Source organism: Diceros bicornis, chromosome 3 (genome assembly GCF_020826845.1).
Source record: "Diceros bicornis minor isolate mBicDic1 chromosome 3, mDicBic1.mat.cur, whole genome shotgun sequence".
NCBI lineage: Eukaryota > Metazoa > Chordata > Mammalia > Perissodactyla > Rhinocerotidae > Diceros > Diceros bicornis.
The window spans coordinates 72,209,799-72,228,895 of NC_080742.1; the positions used below are offsets into that span (position 1 = coordinate 72,209,799).

Here is a 19,097-nt window from a genome sequence, read left to right on the forward strand (position 1 = left end):
TGTGGAATGCCGCCACAGCATGGCTTGATGAGTGGTGCATAGGTCCGCACACGAGATCTGAACCTGCAAACCCCAGGGCGCTGAAGCAGAGCGCACAAACTTAACCACTATGCCACCAGGCCACCCCCAACGATTTCCAATTTTAAAACTAAAATGTGATTACAATCATCTTGGCTTGTTGGAAACACAAAAAAGCTTATCCTTGCCCATCAGTGAGATGTGTCATATTGAGCATGCTGGCAAATATCACCACAAGCTTTATAGACATATTCCTCCCTCTGAGGTTGTCTATCCCATTGCAAAGGTTCAGGTTGTTCTATTAGAAGTAGACAATGGGTCTTCCAAACAGCAGGGCCACCAACCCTGCAATTGGGAGTCTCCCTCAGGTCAATATAAGTTCTCTATATAGGCACATTAGCATTTCAAAAGCGGCAGGGAATATGACTTGACCAAGTAGACCTCAAAAAGTCATCCACATTCTTCCCGCTATCTCTCAAGAATAAGTCAGGTGGCCAACCACAAAAGCCACAACTCCCATATTAACATCCCAGTATCCTTCTAGTCCTCCTGTTTTCTTCCAAGGTATCCAACTCTTGAATAGACTGCCAAGGGATAAAGGTCACATGAGTCAGTATGGTTGCTTCTGTTGGTCAAGGCGTTACGGCCAATGAGACAATCATTCCTCCCTAATCATAGGTTAAGGCCCAGGGCACTCACCCAACTATGAAAGAGCAAAATGTACCTAGCAGACTCTGGCAGGAGAGTATTTATTTACTGTATTAAATAAATATAAAACTACTTTTGTGTATCTAAAACACAAGACATCTAGACTATCTATTCCTGGGACGGGGCATTTAAAAATAAAAAAAGGTGGGGCCGGCCTGGTGGCGCAAGCGGTTAAGTGCGTGCGCTCCGCTGCAGCGGCCTGGGGTTCGCCGGTTCGGATCCCGGGCGCGCACCAATGCACCGTTTGTCAGGCCATGCTGTGGTGGCGTCCCATATAAAATGGAGGAAGATGGGCACGGATGTAGCCCAGGGCCAGTCTTCCTCAGCAAAAAGAGGAGGATTGGCAGATGTTAGCTCAGGGCCGATCTTCCTCACAAAAAAAAAAAAGGTAAGTATACCTATAAGACAGGACATTCTCTGGGAAGCTCATGGAACTGACACACCTCCCATTGCTTCTTTCTCCCAGGCACCTTTGGAGTGCCTCAATCAAACTCCTCCACCTCCCACCCGTCTACAGGCCAGGAGCCACAGGTAGATAATAAAACGAGGTTCAAATTTCCCTCAGCATACAGTTAAACCACTGAACTCGTGTGTCTTCTCACTCTCTCAGCTCTTTATCTCTAATTCTACAGCTCTATTTAGGCCTTACCAGAACCATGGGAACTACCTCCTACCTCCCTTCCTTCCATTTATCTCCAATCTAAAACACAAATCTGATTATTTCTCCCGTGCCTATTTAACATAATTCAGTAGCTTTCCGTTGCCTTTTTGAGAAGTCTCTAGCTCCCTATGTGGCCTACAAGGGCTCTACAGTCTGGTTCTGCCTCTCCAACCTTGACACATCTTTTTGCCTCATACCCAACACTTTAGTCCTGTTAACAGCTTAGAACTGCTTACCTGCATCATGCTTTCACATGCCTCTGTGCTACCCCATGTAGATGCCTTGCATGCTATTCCTCTACCTAGAACTCTCTTTCCTCCAAGAAGCAGCTGAAGAATTGCCTCCTCTGTGGAACCTTTACCAAAATCTGCCCCCCAGCACACCTTGAAAGCAGGAACTGCACTTGGCATCTCACCACACGCCTGCTACATTATAAAATGGTAAATATTCAATAAATATATTAGTGGATACTTGATATGATTACTTAAAATTAAATGGTTCCATTTAATTTGAAAATCTTCTTAAAAAAGAAAATCTTTCTTTTTCCTAATAAAACTGAATAATTGTCATGAGTCCACCTAAAGAAAGGCAAACATAAAAGAAACGAAAAGCTGCTCAATCACTGCATTTAGCTAACAGAGCTTGCTAGAATTCAACTGTTACAACACTTTAAGCACAAGGGTCCTGAAGCATATGGTATGTCTTGTCACTTTCACATATAACATATTGAGACCTCATCACCCCTTCCTAGATTAATTTAAGCTATTTATCCTGCTGTTAAGACCCTTTCCAATACAGAACCAATATACTTACCTTTACTCCATCAGACTTGACAACTCACAGAAACCCTATGTTAGGTTAATTCCCACCTGTGCTCTACTGTCTCCATCACATAGCATGCCTCCCACTCCCACACAAATGAACAAATCTTATACATCTGTCAAGAGGAGCTCAAATGCCACCTCTTTCATAAAACCTTTCTCAGTCGTACCCAACAGAACACAACCTCTCCCTCCACAACTTCATTAATATCTTTCTGATGGCTGTCACATTCCACCTTATGGGAGGGTTGCACACTTGTCTCATTCCCATTCTGGACCTCATGCTTCTATAGGTAGAAGCTGTGTTTAAATTCTCTTCATCCACAGCTGTGCCCTGTTCCAATAGACATTCAAGAAATATCTATTGAATTCAAATGAAACAAAACTTCTATATTGGTTCAAAATGATAGCCTGTGCCCTGCAAGCTACAGGGTCTGTATGGACCTTAAGTCAGAAAGGAAAATCTAGGGAAGAAAGGACCATGCATATAGTCCGAATACAATTCCCATACAGTTATCAGAAGAGAACATAGACAATATACTTAACTTTGGGGGGTAAGCAGACAGACATACATCAAGACTACGAAAGAGAGACAGTCATCAATTTTCACAAACGTCCAGCGCTTAAAGATAGTGCTGAGATAGATGCCCCCAAGACAATCCTATCTTACTGTTTGGTGAACTCTAGTCATGTAGAAAAGGAAGAAGGTATGAACAGTTTAGAGAAGCTGGCTTAGTCATCAGACATCTAAGCAATACCACCTGTGTCAATACTTGGACGAACTAACCAGCGCAGTAGTTGAGGTTCCTGCTCCTGTGGCCAAAATTGCCCTGAGGACGGGCCATGTGGTGCGAGGAGGTAAAAACGTGCAGCAAGTTTACTGACTTGCTGATCTAAGGAAACAGGAATTCAGAGCAACCAGAGCCTCCAGAGCGTGGGGGGGAAATGCCAGAGAGGACAGATTCAGAAAAAGCGAAGCCCAACTTCCGTGTAAACTCTGTTCCAAGTCTCTGGATGACCCCCCACCCGAGCACGTGCACGTCAGACTACACACAGCCCATGTAAAGATGAAAGAACTGAATTTTTATTTGAGTTATGCCCCACCTCAGGGGGGACAGAGTTTTCAGTTTAAGTCCAGCCAAGCTAACTGTCTGCTAAAACAAAAAATCAACACTTTTCAGAGAAATCTAACAGTCCAGAATCTCCACAGCATAACTACTGCATTCACATCATCCAAGACACAATCCAAATTATTCAACCTAAGAAATCAGAAAATTATGAACTCACCCATTCTTAAGGGAAAACAAAATCAATAAATTTCAACTCCAAGTTGACCCAGAACTTTAGAAATATGAGGCAAAGACTGTAAAGTGGCTTTTATAACTATGTGCCACGTGATAAAGAAAAATACACTCATAATAAATGAAACGATAGAAATTCCCGACAAAGAAAGAGAAAAAAAAAGAACCAAATAGAAATTTTAGCACCAAAAAGAGAATATCTGAAATAAAAAATTCACTTAAAGGGCTGAAGGAATTTACTCGGTCTGCAGGGAAATAATGCCAGAGGGAAATGAAGGAACATCATCAAAAACGTAATAATAAATTTACTATTACGTTTTTTATATACACATGTCTTTCAGCCACTTAGACATTTACAATTACAGAATGTTAGAACTGGAGGGACCATTAAGATTATATACTAAAATCATCTTATTTTCAGGTGAAACATCTGAAAATAAGGAATGAGTGGCCTGCTCAAGGCTGGAAAGCAGGCCGATGTCTCCAGTAAGACCTGACGTTTGTATTCTCCTTCTCATGCTACTGTAATCCCACAGCACCCATTCCAGACCCACTGCAGATCCAGCACTGAATAAGCAACCTTTCTGGGCCTTAACTTCTCTATGCCTCAGTTTTCTAATCAGTAAAGTGGGCTAAAAATGACACCTACCTGACAGGGTTTTCATGAGCATTTGAAAATTAAAATACAGAAGAGTAATTCGAACACTGTCTGGCACATGGCAGGAGCAATATAATATTGTGCCCAACCATGATAATGTCCACTGCCTGCATTTTCCAAACCCTGTTATGTCTTCCTGTGGACACATTCCAGGAGGAAAAATAAAAGGTCAAGATGGAATCCCTGTGAAAGAAAGGAAGATCACAGCCTGGAAGTTTCACTTATTCATGCACCACTAACTACTGCCCCATATGAGTGTGAGAGCTCCCGAATGAAACGGGGGAGGAAAAGGACAAGAGCCACTAGTCAGAGCTTTGGAATCACTGCCAGAGGCAGACACCATTCCCAACAGAAATGAAGCAGGATGGGCATGACTGCTCAGGACAAATACCAAAATAAGAAAGCTTATATTTGGCAAAGAAAATGGGATTTGGATACCACAGTAGCATTTCAACAATCACTGATTGCAGCAAGAAATACATGACCTCAACAAAAGCTGTCACTTAACCAAGCATTAGTGACTAAAATCCAATAAAATTTGGATTTTTCATATTTCTGATTTTTCAAATCTGTTAATCACAGCACAGTAAGAATGCTCCAATATGAACTGACCTAGGCAGCAGAAAGAATAGAATATAAAGCAAGTCTTATCTCCCATGTCATGAAAATTCTTAATAAAATGTGCATAATGAGAGACAAATGTAATTGTAGTTAAGCACGAAGGCAGTTATATAACCATACTCCCCATGAGACAAGTAAGCAGAATATGTAAAATCAGAGGGTCAGTAAGTATTTCAGGGAAGGGTTGGCATTTCATTTTACAACAGATTTCCTAGGTACAGAAGACGGGAACATTCATAAGATCACTCTGAAGGTCTCCTTAAAGCCACAGAGTTGTTGCAGATGCTACCAGTCTGCTTACCATTTCTTCAACATAAGGGTAAAGCATGTCTCCAAAGTATTCTGTGGCTTCAATCGGAAGCTCTGCCGGCAAATTGTCAATGGAACACATCAGAATCCCAGAGCCTTCAACACTAGGAGAAGCAATATGCTTTATTCAGATGTACAAAATGCTATTTGTAAGCTCTAGCTTTTCCAGATGTCTACTCCATTATATTTCCTTCATGACCATTTGTAATTTTGTACCAAAGTATATGAGAAAATAAACAAGACTTTTCAAACAAAACGTTTCCCTTCTTCAGCAACCCACTTCCCATTTAAATATAGTGTATGAGGATTTAAGTGTTCAAATTTGCTTATGGTTTTTCCATCAAGTTTTTTAATATGTTTGAGCATATCTCTGGAAATTTGCATAGCCTTCATAAAGATGTAAAATATTGAGTATTTTAACGCTAGTATAATAAAGGTAAGTAACTGATGTATTATTAGGTATCTCTCACCATCTAACAGCTTTAGCAAACTCACCTGTCATGAATAATGTGCTGGTCTGCGTCATACATACAAAAGGGATGCTCTATTGTTGTACACTCAGTCATAAACTCTATAGAGCCTCCTGTGTCCGCTGAAATGTCACATATTGCCACAAGTCTGAAAACAACGTCAATACTTAGATGAGAGCACGGAATTCTGAAGTCTCCAACAAGATTAATAATAAATAAAAAGGAAAGGTGCTTGGAACAATTCTCAAGGTGGATGCCTAATATTTCCTAGGCTCTTAGCTCCTTTTGCTACAGCTCACTGTTCAGGACACCATGTTCTTTGGCGATACACAGAATCTTCCCACTATGAGTTTCAGTCTCCACAAGGAGCAGGAGAAGGAGAAGGAGATGGAGAAGGAAGAGGAGGAGGGAAGAGGGGATGAGAGGGAGAAGAAGGAAAAAAAAATAAAAGTGGAAAATCTCTTCCCTAGAGAAATCATTAACAGCCTAAAGTTAACTACTTAGTCAACTCCCTCCACTCTGGTCAGTACTACATAATTTCACGTGTTATTACATGGAAATCTCTAGAATTATGAAGAAAAGTCTCAGCCCAGCATTTTAAATCCTTTAGAGGTTGACCACAATTTTCCTGCCCCATCTTGAATTAGCACTGAGCTATATAAACCCTATGTTAGAGCTAGACTGCCCCACTCACTGTGTCTTAAATTGTGCTTTGGCGGCTCCATATTTATCAAGCACCGAACCTACCACTTGGAATTCTCGTTCTCCTCACTCCTCCCTCTTAGGGGTTTGCTGAGCCCAAGCTCCCACTTTCTTCTGAACTCGTGTGATATTGATTGCCTCTAGCATTCCCTTAGCATTTACTTGATGCCAGCTATATGCCTGCGGGTAGCAACCATATCTCTTACTCTTCTCTGTCCTTTAGCTTAGCAGAGTGCCAAGCAGACTGGGTGTTCCACAAATATTAATTAATTAATTGAACATTTAATAATTATTTGAATGCATGTTACATGTCACACGATGTAGTGGGTACTTGTGGCCAAGATAAATAGGGTCCTTCTCCTTAAGAAGACCAAGTTCTAGTAGGAGGGAAAAAATCACAAACACAGGAAAATAAATGATCAAGAATTTCAGAAAAAGAAACAGAGTAACAGACTAGAGAGAGATGGGAATGGGGAAGCAAGAGAAGACCTCACCGAGGAGGTTACTTTTGAGCTGCATGTGGAGTCACAGAAGGTAAGCAACAGTTTCAAGAAGGAGGGAAGATTAACTGTCAAATGCTGCCAAGAGCTCAAGTAAGATCAGGCAGACAACTGGTCATTAACAGTCAAGTCCTGTGATATGTGGATTCTCCATGCGTGATACCCTTAGAGTGGGCCCAGCTGCTAACAACTGCCATCAGTGCTGAAGTAAAGTCCTTACCTGTGAGGTAATGCAGGGCAGCCTTCAACACCAGGATCTGAGGACTTGCCTGGAGCCAGGAGACTCTGAGCATCTTGGCGGGTTAGTAGACGAGGGGTGTTTTGTTCCCAGTAGATTCCATTAATTAAACAAGTTGTATAGGGTGCAATCTGTAAAGCAACTTCCAAGTTCAACATGATAGGAAACAGCACATTTCAATGCAGTGTGCTGAAAGACAGCTATCAGTAAAGTCCATGAGAAACCATTTAATGTTACTTCCAATTGACTTTGTTATTTGTCAGGTCAGTGGCCATCTTTTGAGGCAAAGACAACAAATACCCACCCAGATTTCAGTGTAGAATTATCCCATAACAGAAAAAAATAAGAACATAAATATATTAATGTTTTTGTTCTACAATGGATTGCATAGCCAAGAAAAAGGAAAGAAAAGAAAAAGGAATCAAGTGACCTAGCATGCTATTTCCAGCTCAAGCACCAGTGGAGTGTGACCTAAGTCATGCTACCTCAACTTCTCTGGGCTCTGTTTTCCTTACCTGCCAGATGGGGATAATACATACCCCATTCCTCAAAGGAATGCTGTGAAGATTAAATCAGATAGCTCTGTAAGCTCCATGGATAAATGTGCTACATACATGCATACATGGTAGCTAGGTCATTATAAGTTTTAGGATGCATCCAATCACCAACACTTCTGTGATTGGGGAAAAGAGAAGGGATGGAAATTTACTAGATTTAAAATTTTTCAGCCTGGAACTGTTTCGTAATTTTTGTTTCTCAAGCATTCTCAAGCTACAGGTGAGAGTCCTTCTCTCTGACATGCTCTATGTACTGTAACACTAAATTTCATACCAGAATCTAAAAATGCTTTGCTGTTCAAACATATGTAAACTTATTTAAAACATCCCTTTTCATAATAAATGCATTTTTTGTTTTGTTTATTTTTTGTTGGTTTATTTTGAGGAGGACTGTTGCATAACCAATGACTAGAGAACACACAAACATATTCTTCTTGTAAGATGAAGCTAGTGTGCCCCCATCAGAAGGATTTTAATTTTAAGTAACTTTTTTGTCCAGTGGGGATGGCTCTGTGTTTATGTAGCCGTACTATTTCACCCTGTCCCCTGTAATCAAGGGCACACATTTTGGGACAGCCAGCTGAGGTAGTGATTGCAATTTGCAGCCGTAGAAGGAATGAACTTATGTTGAGACCAAACCTCATGAACACTGTGCTCTGCCAACAGTACTAACTAGTCCAGGATAAATAGAGAAAACACTAATCCACAGGAAACATTTTACAGCTACTCTGCACACGCAGACCTGAAGTAGAGACAGAGACAGTGGCAAAGGGCATACCCACAAAAACCACCCAAACCACTAAGCAAAGGCCACTCCAAACATCAGTAAAAGCCAACAGTTCCTAAGGCCAACTCATGATACTCAAAGGACTCACAACAAGTCAATATGGGAACTGAAAACCAATGTCCACATTCATAACTTCTCTCATTGAAAACAACCTCACTATGGTATATCGAGAGCACCAACTCAAAAGCTGAATATCATACTCACATCAGTGCTAAAACGACTCATGTAGCGCTCAGGATATTTGTCATACTCTACAGGGTCGTATACACCATCTGTTTTCCTGACAAGATGATGATGGCGACTTAACACCGTCCCATACACTTTTCTCAGGTCTTGCAGGGGAGAAAGAAATTAGTAAAGTGGGTGACAAACGATAAAGATTTATGGTGATACAATATTATAACACAGAAACTGTTAAAAACAGTAAAAGATACATACAGTCAGCCTCCCCCTCTTACCTCCAGTTTGGGAAACTTCTTTTAATTCATGTGGTTCCACATATTCACAAGGTAGTTCATTGAAGATATCTTGGGCTCCCTGTAACAATGAGTAAAAATCTAAAAGTCAATAGGAAAAAGAGTCAACATGGTTCCCTGCAAATAGTCCAATTCATTTTCCCCACAATTATGCAGATCCACTTGTCCTGTCCTGCTACCAGGACTGCACATGGAAGTATAGATTAGTGTTTTGCACAGAGCCTGTGAACCAGCTTTATTCCAGTTTGAATAGTACATATTGGGAGGGGCTTTCATTTTTTAATGAAGTTACTCAGAGTAAAAACAAGAGTGTTTAGAAATGAGAGTACAATAAAATATTTCTATTTACTTTTTGACCCATTGCAGAAATTACTTCAAGCGGGGAAACGATACTTCCTACAAAAAAAAATTAGATACCTATCTCCCAGTATAATACAAGTAGTGATGTCCTGTTTGTAAAATATTTTCTTTGAAGAAAGATCTATTTTACAAGTATAAGTTTCTCTGAGGGATCACAAATGCATGCTTAAAACTACCCCAGAAGGAAGAAGGTATTCATTCCAGTGTTGAATGAAGCTTCCTAACATCTTTTTGGCAAAACTCCAAGTGGGTCTTGAAAAATTTACATCCTGGGATCACTTTCAAACTTTCGGACATCTCAGTGATGGAAGTAAAACAGATCACCCTAATAACAGATCTTTACACCATTAACAATGAGTTACTAAAAGAAAAGAAAAAGCACCCAAAGCCTCTGATGACTTGGAATCAACTAGAAGAAAAGAAAATAAGTTTGGACCATTACTGCTCTTTAGTATGGGAAAAGTAGATAGGTAAGAAAAGTTCCAAAAATAGAATGCCCATTCATGGAAAAGTAGGGCTCAGAATGCCCACATCCTTTGGGTTAGTTTCAGAGGTTCAGACTGCTTTACAGAAAGAAGACAGGGGGAATTTACCTTCGATACATTACCAGTCCCTGTGAACACAAATGTTAAGGGCCCTATGGACTTTGGCATCAAACCCAGAGATATTTCATAGCCAGCATCACGGACAGCTTGCACAGCCTGACTGCTGTTCCTGTAGTTATGAGCCATGCCAATGTGCTGAAAGCAAGCACACAAGATTCAAGTGAGTCTACCACCTAAGACATTTTTCTATTCTTAAAGTGTAATATGTATTTTAAAAAAACCAAAAACTAAATATCTCACCATAAAAGGTGTGTGATGTCCCAAAGCAAGGAGCCTTAACCCCATTCCATGTAAAATGTTGATCATCCCTATTGCAGAATCAGACCAATAGAAAGACCATTAGTTGGGAGGAGGTGAAGCTGTTCTCTCTGCCCATTCTCCAATCTACTCGGTGCTCTGAGGAAGCACAGCCCACAGCATCTCAGATTTGGAAGGGGCTCCAGTAGTCATCTTATCCATCCCCTCAACTTTCTGCCATCAAAAGCACTAACCCAGCTGCATTCCCATCTATCCCTTCCACTTTCAATCCTCCTAAAATGGAGAGTGTCCCTCTTCTTCTCTAAGGTTAATCTCTCCACCTTTGCTCAAGATCCCATTCCTTCCTGCCTCTCTAAAAAATTCACTTTTATTCCTTTCACCATCCATCTCTATTGATTCATCTTTACCAACATTTAAACGTACTTCCGGGCCGGCCCCGTGGCTTAGCGGTTAAGTGCGCGCGCTCCGCTGCTGGCGGCCCAGGTTTGGATCACGGGCGCGCACCAACACACTGCTTCTCCGGCCACGCTGAGGCCACGTCCCACATACAGCAACTAGAAGGATGTGCAACTATGACATACAACTTTCTACTGGGGCTTTGGGGGGAAAAAAGGAGGAAGATTGGCAATAGGTGTTAGCTCAGAGCCGGTCTTCCTCAGTAAAAGGAGGAGGATTAGCATGGATGTTAGCTCAGGGCTGATCTTCCTCACAAAAAAAAAAAAAAAAAACATACTTCCATTCCTCCCATACCAAAAACAAATGAACAAACAAAAACAAAGTCATCATTGACTCTATGACTCCCATTAGAAATTTTAGTGACCTAAATAGCTGAACTCAGTGGACACTTTTCAGATCTTGACTTACTTGTCAGAGGAATTTTGGCAATGTAGAGACTCTCTTTGTCGGAACATTCTCTTCCCTCAGCATTTCTGACTTGAAAATTTTCATCCTACATTTCTGTAGGCACCTCTTCCCATGCCCATTCCTCTTATATTAGTGTCCTCCGCCCTTTCCTTATATGTTAATCAGCCTCAGCATTCTGTCCTGGGCCCTATTCTCTTCAATCTCCACATTTTTTTCCTTAGTTAATCTCATCCAGTCCTAAATTTCAAGTACTCTCTGTATGTTGATGACCTCAAGTCTATATCTCTAATACACGTGTTTTATTTCAAGACCTAACCAACCACCTTATGGATTTCTCAATTTGGATGTCCTTCAAACAGCAAAAATTCAGCATGCCTGTAGCAAAGACCTCAGTATCCATTCTCGCCTTCTTTTTAGGAATAGAGCTTTCCTTCTCCATAACCCTGCCAAATTTTCTTTGCTTTTTTTCCTGAAGTCAACTTTTAAAGGAATAATTTATGTACAATAAAATGCTCCAATTTAAAGTGTATAGCTTGATAACTGTTAACAAATATACACACCCATATTATCACCAACATAATCAAGATACAGAATAATTCCATCACCCCAGTCAATCCTCCCCAACCTTCGGTCCCAGACAACTACTGATCTTATTTCTGTCTATATAGACTAATTTCTTCTACAGTTTCATATAAATGAAATTATAAGTATGTACTCTTTTTTATATGTCTGCTTTCACTCAGTATGTTTTTGAGATTCATACAAACTTTGTGTGTATTAGTAGTTTGCTTCTTTTTATTGCTGAGAAGTTTTCCATTTTATGGATATGCCACAATTTATTTATCCATTCCTCTGCTGATGGACATTTGGATTGTTTCCAGGCTATCAGGAATGAAACTACTATAAATTAGTCTTTACAAGAAAATAATTCATTTCTCTTGATAAATTATGAGTGGAATTTATTTTGTACGTTGATATTCAAGTTTCTTATTTCTTCTTGAGCTGGTTTCGGTAATTTGTGTCTTTCAAGGATTTGCCTATTCATCAGCGTTGTCAAATTTATTGGCCTATTGACAATATTCCCTTATCCTTTTAATGTCTGCAAAATATATAGCAATGACCCCTCTCATATTCCTAATATTGGTAAATAGTGGCTTCTCTTTTCTTAATCAGTCTAATTGGAGATTTATCAATTTTATTGATTTTTTTAAAAGAACCAGTTTTTTATTTCATTGTTTTTCTGTTTTGATTTCATTGATTGTCTCTCATATTTATTTCCTTCCTTCTATTAGCTTGTTTTGAGTTTAATTTCTTCTTCATTTTCTAGCCTCTTAAGATGGAAGTTTAGATCACTAATTTGAGAACTTTATACTTTTTTAATAAATGCTATAAAGTTCCTTCTAAGCACCACTTTATCTGCATCCCACAAATTTTGGTATGCTGTGTTTTAAATTTTCATTCAATTCAAAGTATTTTCTAATTTTTCCTGTGATTTCTTCTTAACTCATGGGTTACTCAAAAATACAATGTTTAGCTTCCAAATATTTGGAAACTTTCTATATATCTTTCTATTATAATTTTCAAATCAATTTTAATATGGTCAGAGCACAAACCCTGTGATTTCAAATCTTTTAAATTTACTAAGAATTGTTCTGTGACCCATCTGGGAGAATGTTCCACGTGCTTGAAAAGACCGTGTATCCTGCAGTTATTGAGTGGAGTGCTCAATAACTGTCAAGTGTGTCAGGGGGGTGCTAGTGTTTTAGTGCCCTGCGTCCCTACAAATTTTTTGTCTACTCATTCGGACAATTATAGACCTTCAAGTAGTCTAATCTGATACAGAGTTATAACATATGATGGTATTTCTCAACTTCAGAAGGTTCAAAGTACTCATTGGGACAAAAAATCAAGTGGAGTTTTTCCCCAAACTCCAGCTCTTATCCTTTCTAGGCTGCTCCTCTGTTGGTTCCTGCCCTGTATCTTTTTCCTCTCTTTTTCCTTTTCTTCTGCTCCCAATGACTCACCGCCAAACTAACCTCTCCTTCTGGTCTTCCACACAGAACTACCCAAGAAGCCAGAGCCTGTCCACGGTTGTTATCCTCCTCCCTGTTCTCTCTTTGCTTTTAATATTTGTAATAAATATATTTTATTGTTTTGCCTTCTTATTCTATTCCCCTGATATTCATCACCCTTAGTCACATCCCCATGTTTATTTTTATTGGTGGAAATGGACACTCCCAACCCCTTGCAACAGAAAAGAGGAAAAAAAAAAACAGTGACTCCCCAGGCAAGTTTAGAAAGTGGGTGGTGTCAAAGCCCTGGCACACCTACCTGCCACACCTGCCCACTGTCCAAATGCCACCACCCGTAGTCCTCTATGATCCACCATTTTCTCATAATCAATAAGTCGGATTTCCTGAAGAAAGGATAAACAATTTCTCAACCAGACCCATCAAGCTTAATTTCAATGAGTAAAGCACATATATGAGCAAGTAAGTATTTCACATTTTTTCCTCTTATAAAATATATCTTGACCTGCTAACATAAGTTACCATCAGGTGTACCATGAAATATTTATAAAATGCCAGGTCACAAACCAATGATAGGTTTGCGATTAGAGATGAAAGAATGGTCCTAGCAGGGTGCTAAACATCCCTTGATGGTAGTCGAAAAAACAACAAAGACATGATTTCCGTTAACTCTTAGTTCAGCACCATCTACAAACATATCTACAGCCTCACGCATCTTTTCTTCTATTCTCAAAGAAAATGAGTCCCTCCTAAGACTAATCCTGTGAGCTAGAGCCCAGCTTTTTTCCATGTCCTCCAACCACTCCTCTTGAACTTTTTCTCTTTCCTGCATCATCCCTTTCTACATTTCTTTTTCCCCTCAGCCATTCCAAATACACACAGGTCTCTTCTACCTTAAAAATAATAACATTCCCTCACAAGTCTGTACACAAATCCATCTCATTCTCTCTCCCTCCCTCTCCCTCTGTCTCTCTTGTATTCTCTGTCTCTCCATCTCTTTCCCTCTCTCTCTCTCTGTCTCTCTCTCCTCTCTTTGTTCTCTCTCCATCTCTTCACAAGTAAGCTTCATTTAAAAAGTAGCACATGCTGCCTGCTTTTCACTTCTTCACCTTCACTAAAACCACATCTTCCACTTTCCTTGAAAATCTTCCCTCTCCCGGCAACGGCTTATTAATTCATGCTTAAAAGCTATTAACACACTGGAATTATAGGAAGTTTTAAACATTTTATTTCCTCAAAGATCATACGATTGTTGCCATGTGCATGAATTTAATAACGTTTAATATTCATTTAACTACAAGTAATTGGTTACAAAATCCTGCCAAAATCAACCCTGCTGGGTCTGTTTTTATTAGTTTTCTTGCAATGAACAGAAGTTCATATAACAAAAAGTGTTTTTAAAGTACTTTTTAAGGAGTTTATCTGCTTACGGTGAAACATTCTTCTTATAATATTATTTCTATTAATTACTTTTTGAATTTGTTCTTTAGAAACACTGCAAATTAACTACAGCCCAGGGCTAGCATACTTGAAATTAGTAGGAATGTATTCTATATTTCTGTATAAAATACATTTTCCTCCATTGCTTCTACTGTTTGCGAACTCTCCTTTCCTCTGCCCTGTTCGCAGATTCTAGTCTAGTTTCTGATGCTCTAATATCCTCACCCCAGGACTTGGACCTTGGACTTCTCTATCTACACCCACTCCCTACCCTCCTCCAGTCTCACGGCTTTAGATACCATCTAGTCTCTGACAACTACAAAACGTATCAGGAGGAGCTGCCCTCCTGAGCTACAAATTCACATCCAGTGGTCCACTCAGTATCTCCCTTTAAACGTCTAACGGGCAAATTAAACTAAACAGGCCGGAAATTCAACTCTTGATCCTCCCATCCAAGCCGGCTCCTCTTGCAGTAGCATCATCTTAATCTATGGCAACTCCTTTAAGTTTCTCAGGCCAAGATCTTGGAGTCATCTCTGACTCCTCTTTCTCTCATATTTCACACTCATTTCATCAGTGGATCCTGTAGGATCAGACCTCTAAAATACATCCAAGCTTTGTCCATGCATCACAACTTCCATTACCACCACTCTCCTGCAAGCCCCCATCACTTGTTCCCTAGAGTCTAGACTAGCCCAGATTAACAATCATTTTATCGATTTTGTTCCCCTCCTTCCACCTCCAACTATTACCCACACAGCAGGCAGAATAAGCATTTTAGAACATGAGTGACTCTAACGCTCCACTCAAAAAGCCCCTCGGGCCTTTTCACTACTATTCTCTCTGCTTCAGAGAGCCTGATTGGAAGACTCTTCCCAGATGGATATGACTTGATCCTTCACCTCCTTCAAATCTTTGCCCAAGGCCAACTTTGCAATGAGGCTCTCCCTGATCATCCTATTTAAACTAGCATTGTCACCCCGCCCCCAGTGCCCAGCACTCATTTTCTCCTTCTGCCTCATATTTACCTCCATTACACACATCACCAAGTGACATAGGAGGTGTCATTTATTTATCATCTCTCTCCTACCACTAGAATGTAAGTTCTGTGAAGACACAGATATTTTATTGCCATTGCAGTGAACACTGTCAGACACATTGTAGGTACTCAGTAAATATTTGTTGAATGCTTACTCTGTATTTTAAACAGCTGATAGTTCTTCCATAGTATTTATGTCTCAAAAATGCTTTTTTCCCTTATGAATGTTAATAAATGTAACAATAGTCTTTAGTCCAGTTCTGGCACTACAGAGCTATACAACCTCAGGGAAGTCACTTCACCTCTCTGGGCTCGTTCCATCTGAAAAATTACGGTGGTGGATTATATGATCCCTGAGGTTCTTTTCAGCTCTAAAATTCTACTTGGTAATATCTGACCAATAGATTTTATAAATTGGTAATCATTTGGCGGAAACACTTCTATCATTCTTTGCATTTCAGAATACAAAAGGAATGAAATATGTTTAGTTCCTCTATTGCAAACTCCAAATTTGCTCAGCAGCGGAGCCCTAAGAGCAGCAGAACTTTCACTCACTAACTCAAAGGTCGCCTTTCCTACTGAAGTGAATAACATGATCTATTTCTCAGATGCCGAAAGAAAAACTATAACTCCGCTTGACAGTTAAAAGTTAAAAAATATTGGGGGCCGGCCCGGTGGCGCAGGCGGTTAAGTGCGCGCGCTCCGCTGCGGCGGCCCGGGGTTCGCTGGTTCGGATCCCGGGCGCGCACCGATGCACTGCTTGGTAAGCCATGCTGTGGCGGCGTCCCATATAAAGTGGAGGAAGATGGGCACCGATGTTAGCCCAGGGCCGTCTTCCTCAGCGGAAAAAAAAGAGGAGGATTGGCGGATGTTAGCTCAGGGCTGATCTCCTCACAAAAAAAAAAAAAAAAAAAAAAGTTAAAAAATATTGTTTCTTTGTTAACATTTATGAATATTGGTTACTAATTACCTGTCTTAGAATCTCATCCAACAAGCTCATATTGGCCTCCTGAGCCTTGATTGTGTGGGAGAAGAAGGCATAAGTCTTCTTGGACATTAATTTTTCCTCTGGGGGTCTTTTAACTCCCAAAATTAGACAAGCTTCAGAGATATCCTCCTGAAGAATGCCACCAGCTTTGACATAATCCTGGGAATGTAATATTGGTTAAAAGTTATTCTGCTGATTTATTGTATTCTATTTTCTTTAATAAATAAGTGTTGCAATTAAAGGCACAATCTTTTGAAAGAATAAAATTTGTATGGATTAGAACAAATAATGGAATAACTACTTTTAATATTTTTACTTGAAAATTCAGCACATAATCATATTTAAGAACAGTGTATAGTTTGATCAAAACCACTAGCACATGTGATTTAAAAATATTTATTAAATGCATATTTTGTACCAATAATGCACTGAAACATTAAATGTTAAATAGTGATTTATTACTCAGGTGTATTTTTAGAAGAAAGACAGGTGTCTGCAATGTTTTTCTTTTTTTCTTTTGGTTCAATTAGTATTTATTATTGCCCTACTCTGTACAATGCACTGTGCTGGAGATGAGATGATAAGACACAAAGAAAAACAAACAAGATCCTCCCTGTAAAGGAGCTCACAAAATATAGTAAAAAGAAGTCAGGAACAAGTAAATGAGGCTGAACTCAAAAGAACATATGATCAGCAGAATCTAAGTAATGTATTAGTTTAATGGATAATGAGATAATTGCCAGGTGAAATGATCAAGGAAATACGGAAATTTAAATTAATCTGAAAGGCTGGGTAGAATGCGGAGAGATGGAGAGGGGAAATACAAGGTGGTAATATCAGTAAGAGAAATTGAAGGAATATATACAAACATGGAGGTAGGAAAGTAAGGTATTTAGGGTATAATGGGTAAATCAATCTGGAAAATAGACTGAACATAATCATGGCTAATGTGAGCTTCACTGGATAAAAACAATAATCATTGACATTTGTTAATAGTTACTATGCGCTTTGCTAAGCTTTTTGCATGAATTATCTCATTTAATTCTCATCAAACTCCCACAAGGTAGGTACTATTATTATTCCCATTTTATCAATAGGATACCTGAGGCTTACACAATTAACTTAGATTGCACAGCTAACACATGTGGGCAATAAGCAGTCATTTCAGGTAGAAATAAAAAGGTGGCATTATCATTAAAAGAGCATCAAAGGTGGCAGTTGAATAAAATGAAGATAAATCTAGTTAGGAATCTCCTTCAAAGGAAAGTATAGATGGACAGAAGAGATAGTAAAAGAATGAACACATGGTTCACACCTGGTTTCTTTGAAAACAGTCTATTTGCCCGCTTATGGTAGACTGGTTAAATAAACCACAATAAATCTTGGAGTAATTACTACACAGCCATTAAATAGAATAAAGCAGATCACTGTGAACTGACATGGAGTGATTTCCAGGATACACTGTTGACTAAACAAAGCAAGGTGCAAAAGAGTATATATAGTATACAACCTTCCATATAAGACTGAAGGGGAAATAAGAACACACATACACACACACATGCTTATTTTTGCAAAAAGAAATATAGGAATAATAGATCAGAAACTAATGAAAATAGTAAACTACTGGGTGGATGGGAATACAATGTAAAGGATTAAGATGAGAGCAAGCCTTCTCTACATTACGTCTTTTTAAGTGGTTTTAATCTTTGAAACCTGTAAATGTTTAACTTCTTTGAAAAATAAAATTAAATCAAAAAAGATTTAAAAGCAAACATTAAAATTTAATAGAAACAATAATAAATGAATCCAGCTAGACATCACACTGAAATTTAACCACATAGAAAAAAATCATTCAAATAACTTTTGAACACAGCATTGTGAATGTTCTCTGTGAGATGTAGTCAAAAGGGGGAAAAAAACTTCAAAGATATATTAAACTCCATTTAATACATTTATTGTTAGTTATAATATTAGTATTGTGATTCCAAAACTATTTCATGTATATTATAGGATAAAGCAAAAATTGTGCATTAACGTTATGAGGAATTAAGATTTTTGCTCTTGGAGAAAACAGATGCAAACATAAAATTTTAAAGGTAAGAAAAATCTGCAATGCTAAATTTTAACTGGAAATATCAGTATTAACTCAGATTAAATAATATATATGTATGTGTCTGTGTCTATGTATTTCTTAGCTCTGTCCACTGAAAGAGCCCAAGGGCAACAATATCTCAGTAACAATAAGCATATCTAACACCAGATACCAGATCTTGGTTTCTATTTACTAAAAGAAATCAGGGCTCCCTGATGAAATGGCTAATTCCCAGGTGTGGGGCAGAAAAAGCACAAGGTGAGGCTAGGACAATTTGTTGTTGCAGGAAACAAGAAAACTCAAATGGATTTATGTTCAAAGGACATAGGAGGCCCCTTAAAGGGAGTCTCACCACCCCAAATTTGGGATAATTAGAACATTAAACAGAATAATGGTTAACGGATTATCATACATTAAAGGAAAAAGCCCCATGCATCCATAATGATACTCAAAAGAGCAAGAGAGAAGGGAGAAACTAAGGGAAATCTCTTCTACGAAGAATATCAGCGAATAAACTTAGGAGAGTGATAAAATCAGAAAATCCTCACTTTCTAAGCCTCTCTGTAAAAATCGATTCAGGCAAAGATTATCAAT

The 19,097-nt window shown here is 39.0% G+C and overlaps 1 protein-coding gene across 2 annotated transcripts in view; it reads right to left on the reverse strand.

Annotated features, from left to right (window-relative positions):
* AASS (aminoadipate-semialdehyde synthase) overlaps positions 1-19,097 on the reverse strand; it is a 53,408-nt gene that overhangs the window by 24,057 nt on the left and 10,254 nt on the right. For both annotated transcript variants that reach the window (XM_058529036.1, XM_058529034.1), the window contains exons 3-11: positions 16,394-16,570; positions 13,246-13,330; positions 10,033-10,100; positions 9,781-9,927; positions 8,810-8,888; positions 8,556-8,683; positions 6,990-7,138; positions 5,593-5,715; positions 5,090-5,201 (exon numbers count right to left, since the gene is read on the reverse strand). In XM_058529036.1, the coding sequence (XP_058385019.1) occupies positions 5,090-5,201; positions 5,593-5,715; positions 6,990-7,138; positions 8,556-8,683; positions 8,810-8,888; positions 9,781-9,927; positions 10,033-10,100; positions 13,246-13,330; positions 16,394-16,570 (1,068 nt within the window). The remainder of the gene's footprint in view (positions 1-5,089; positions 5,202-5,592; positions 5,716-6,989; positions 7,139-8,555; positions 8,684-8,809; positions 8,889-9,780; positions 9,928-10,032; positions 10,101-13,245; positions 13,331-16,393; positions 16,571-19,097) is intronic.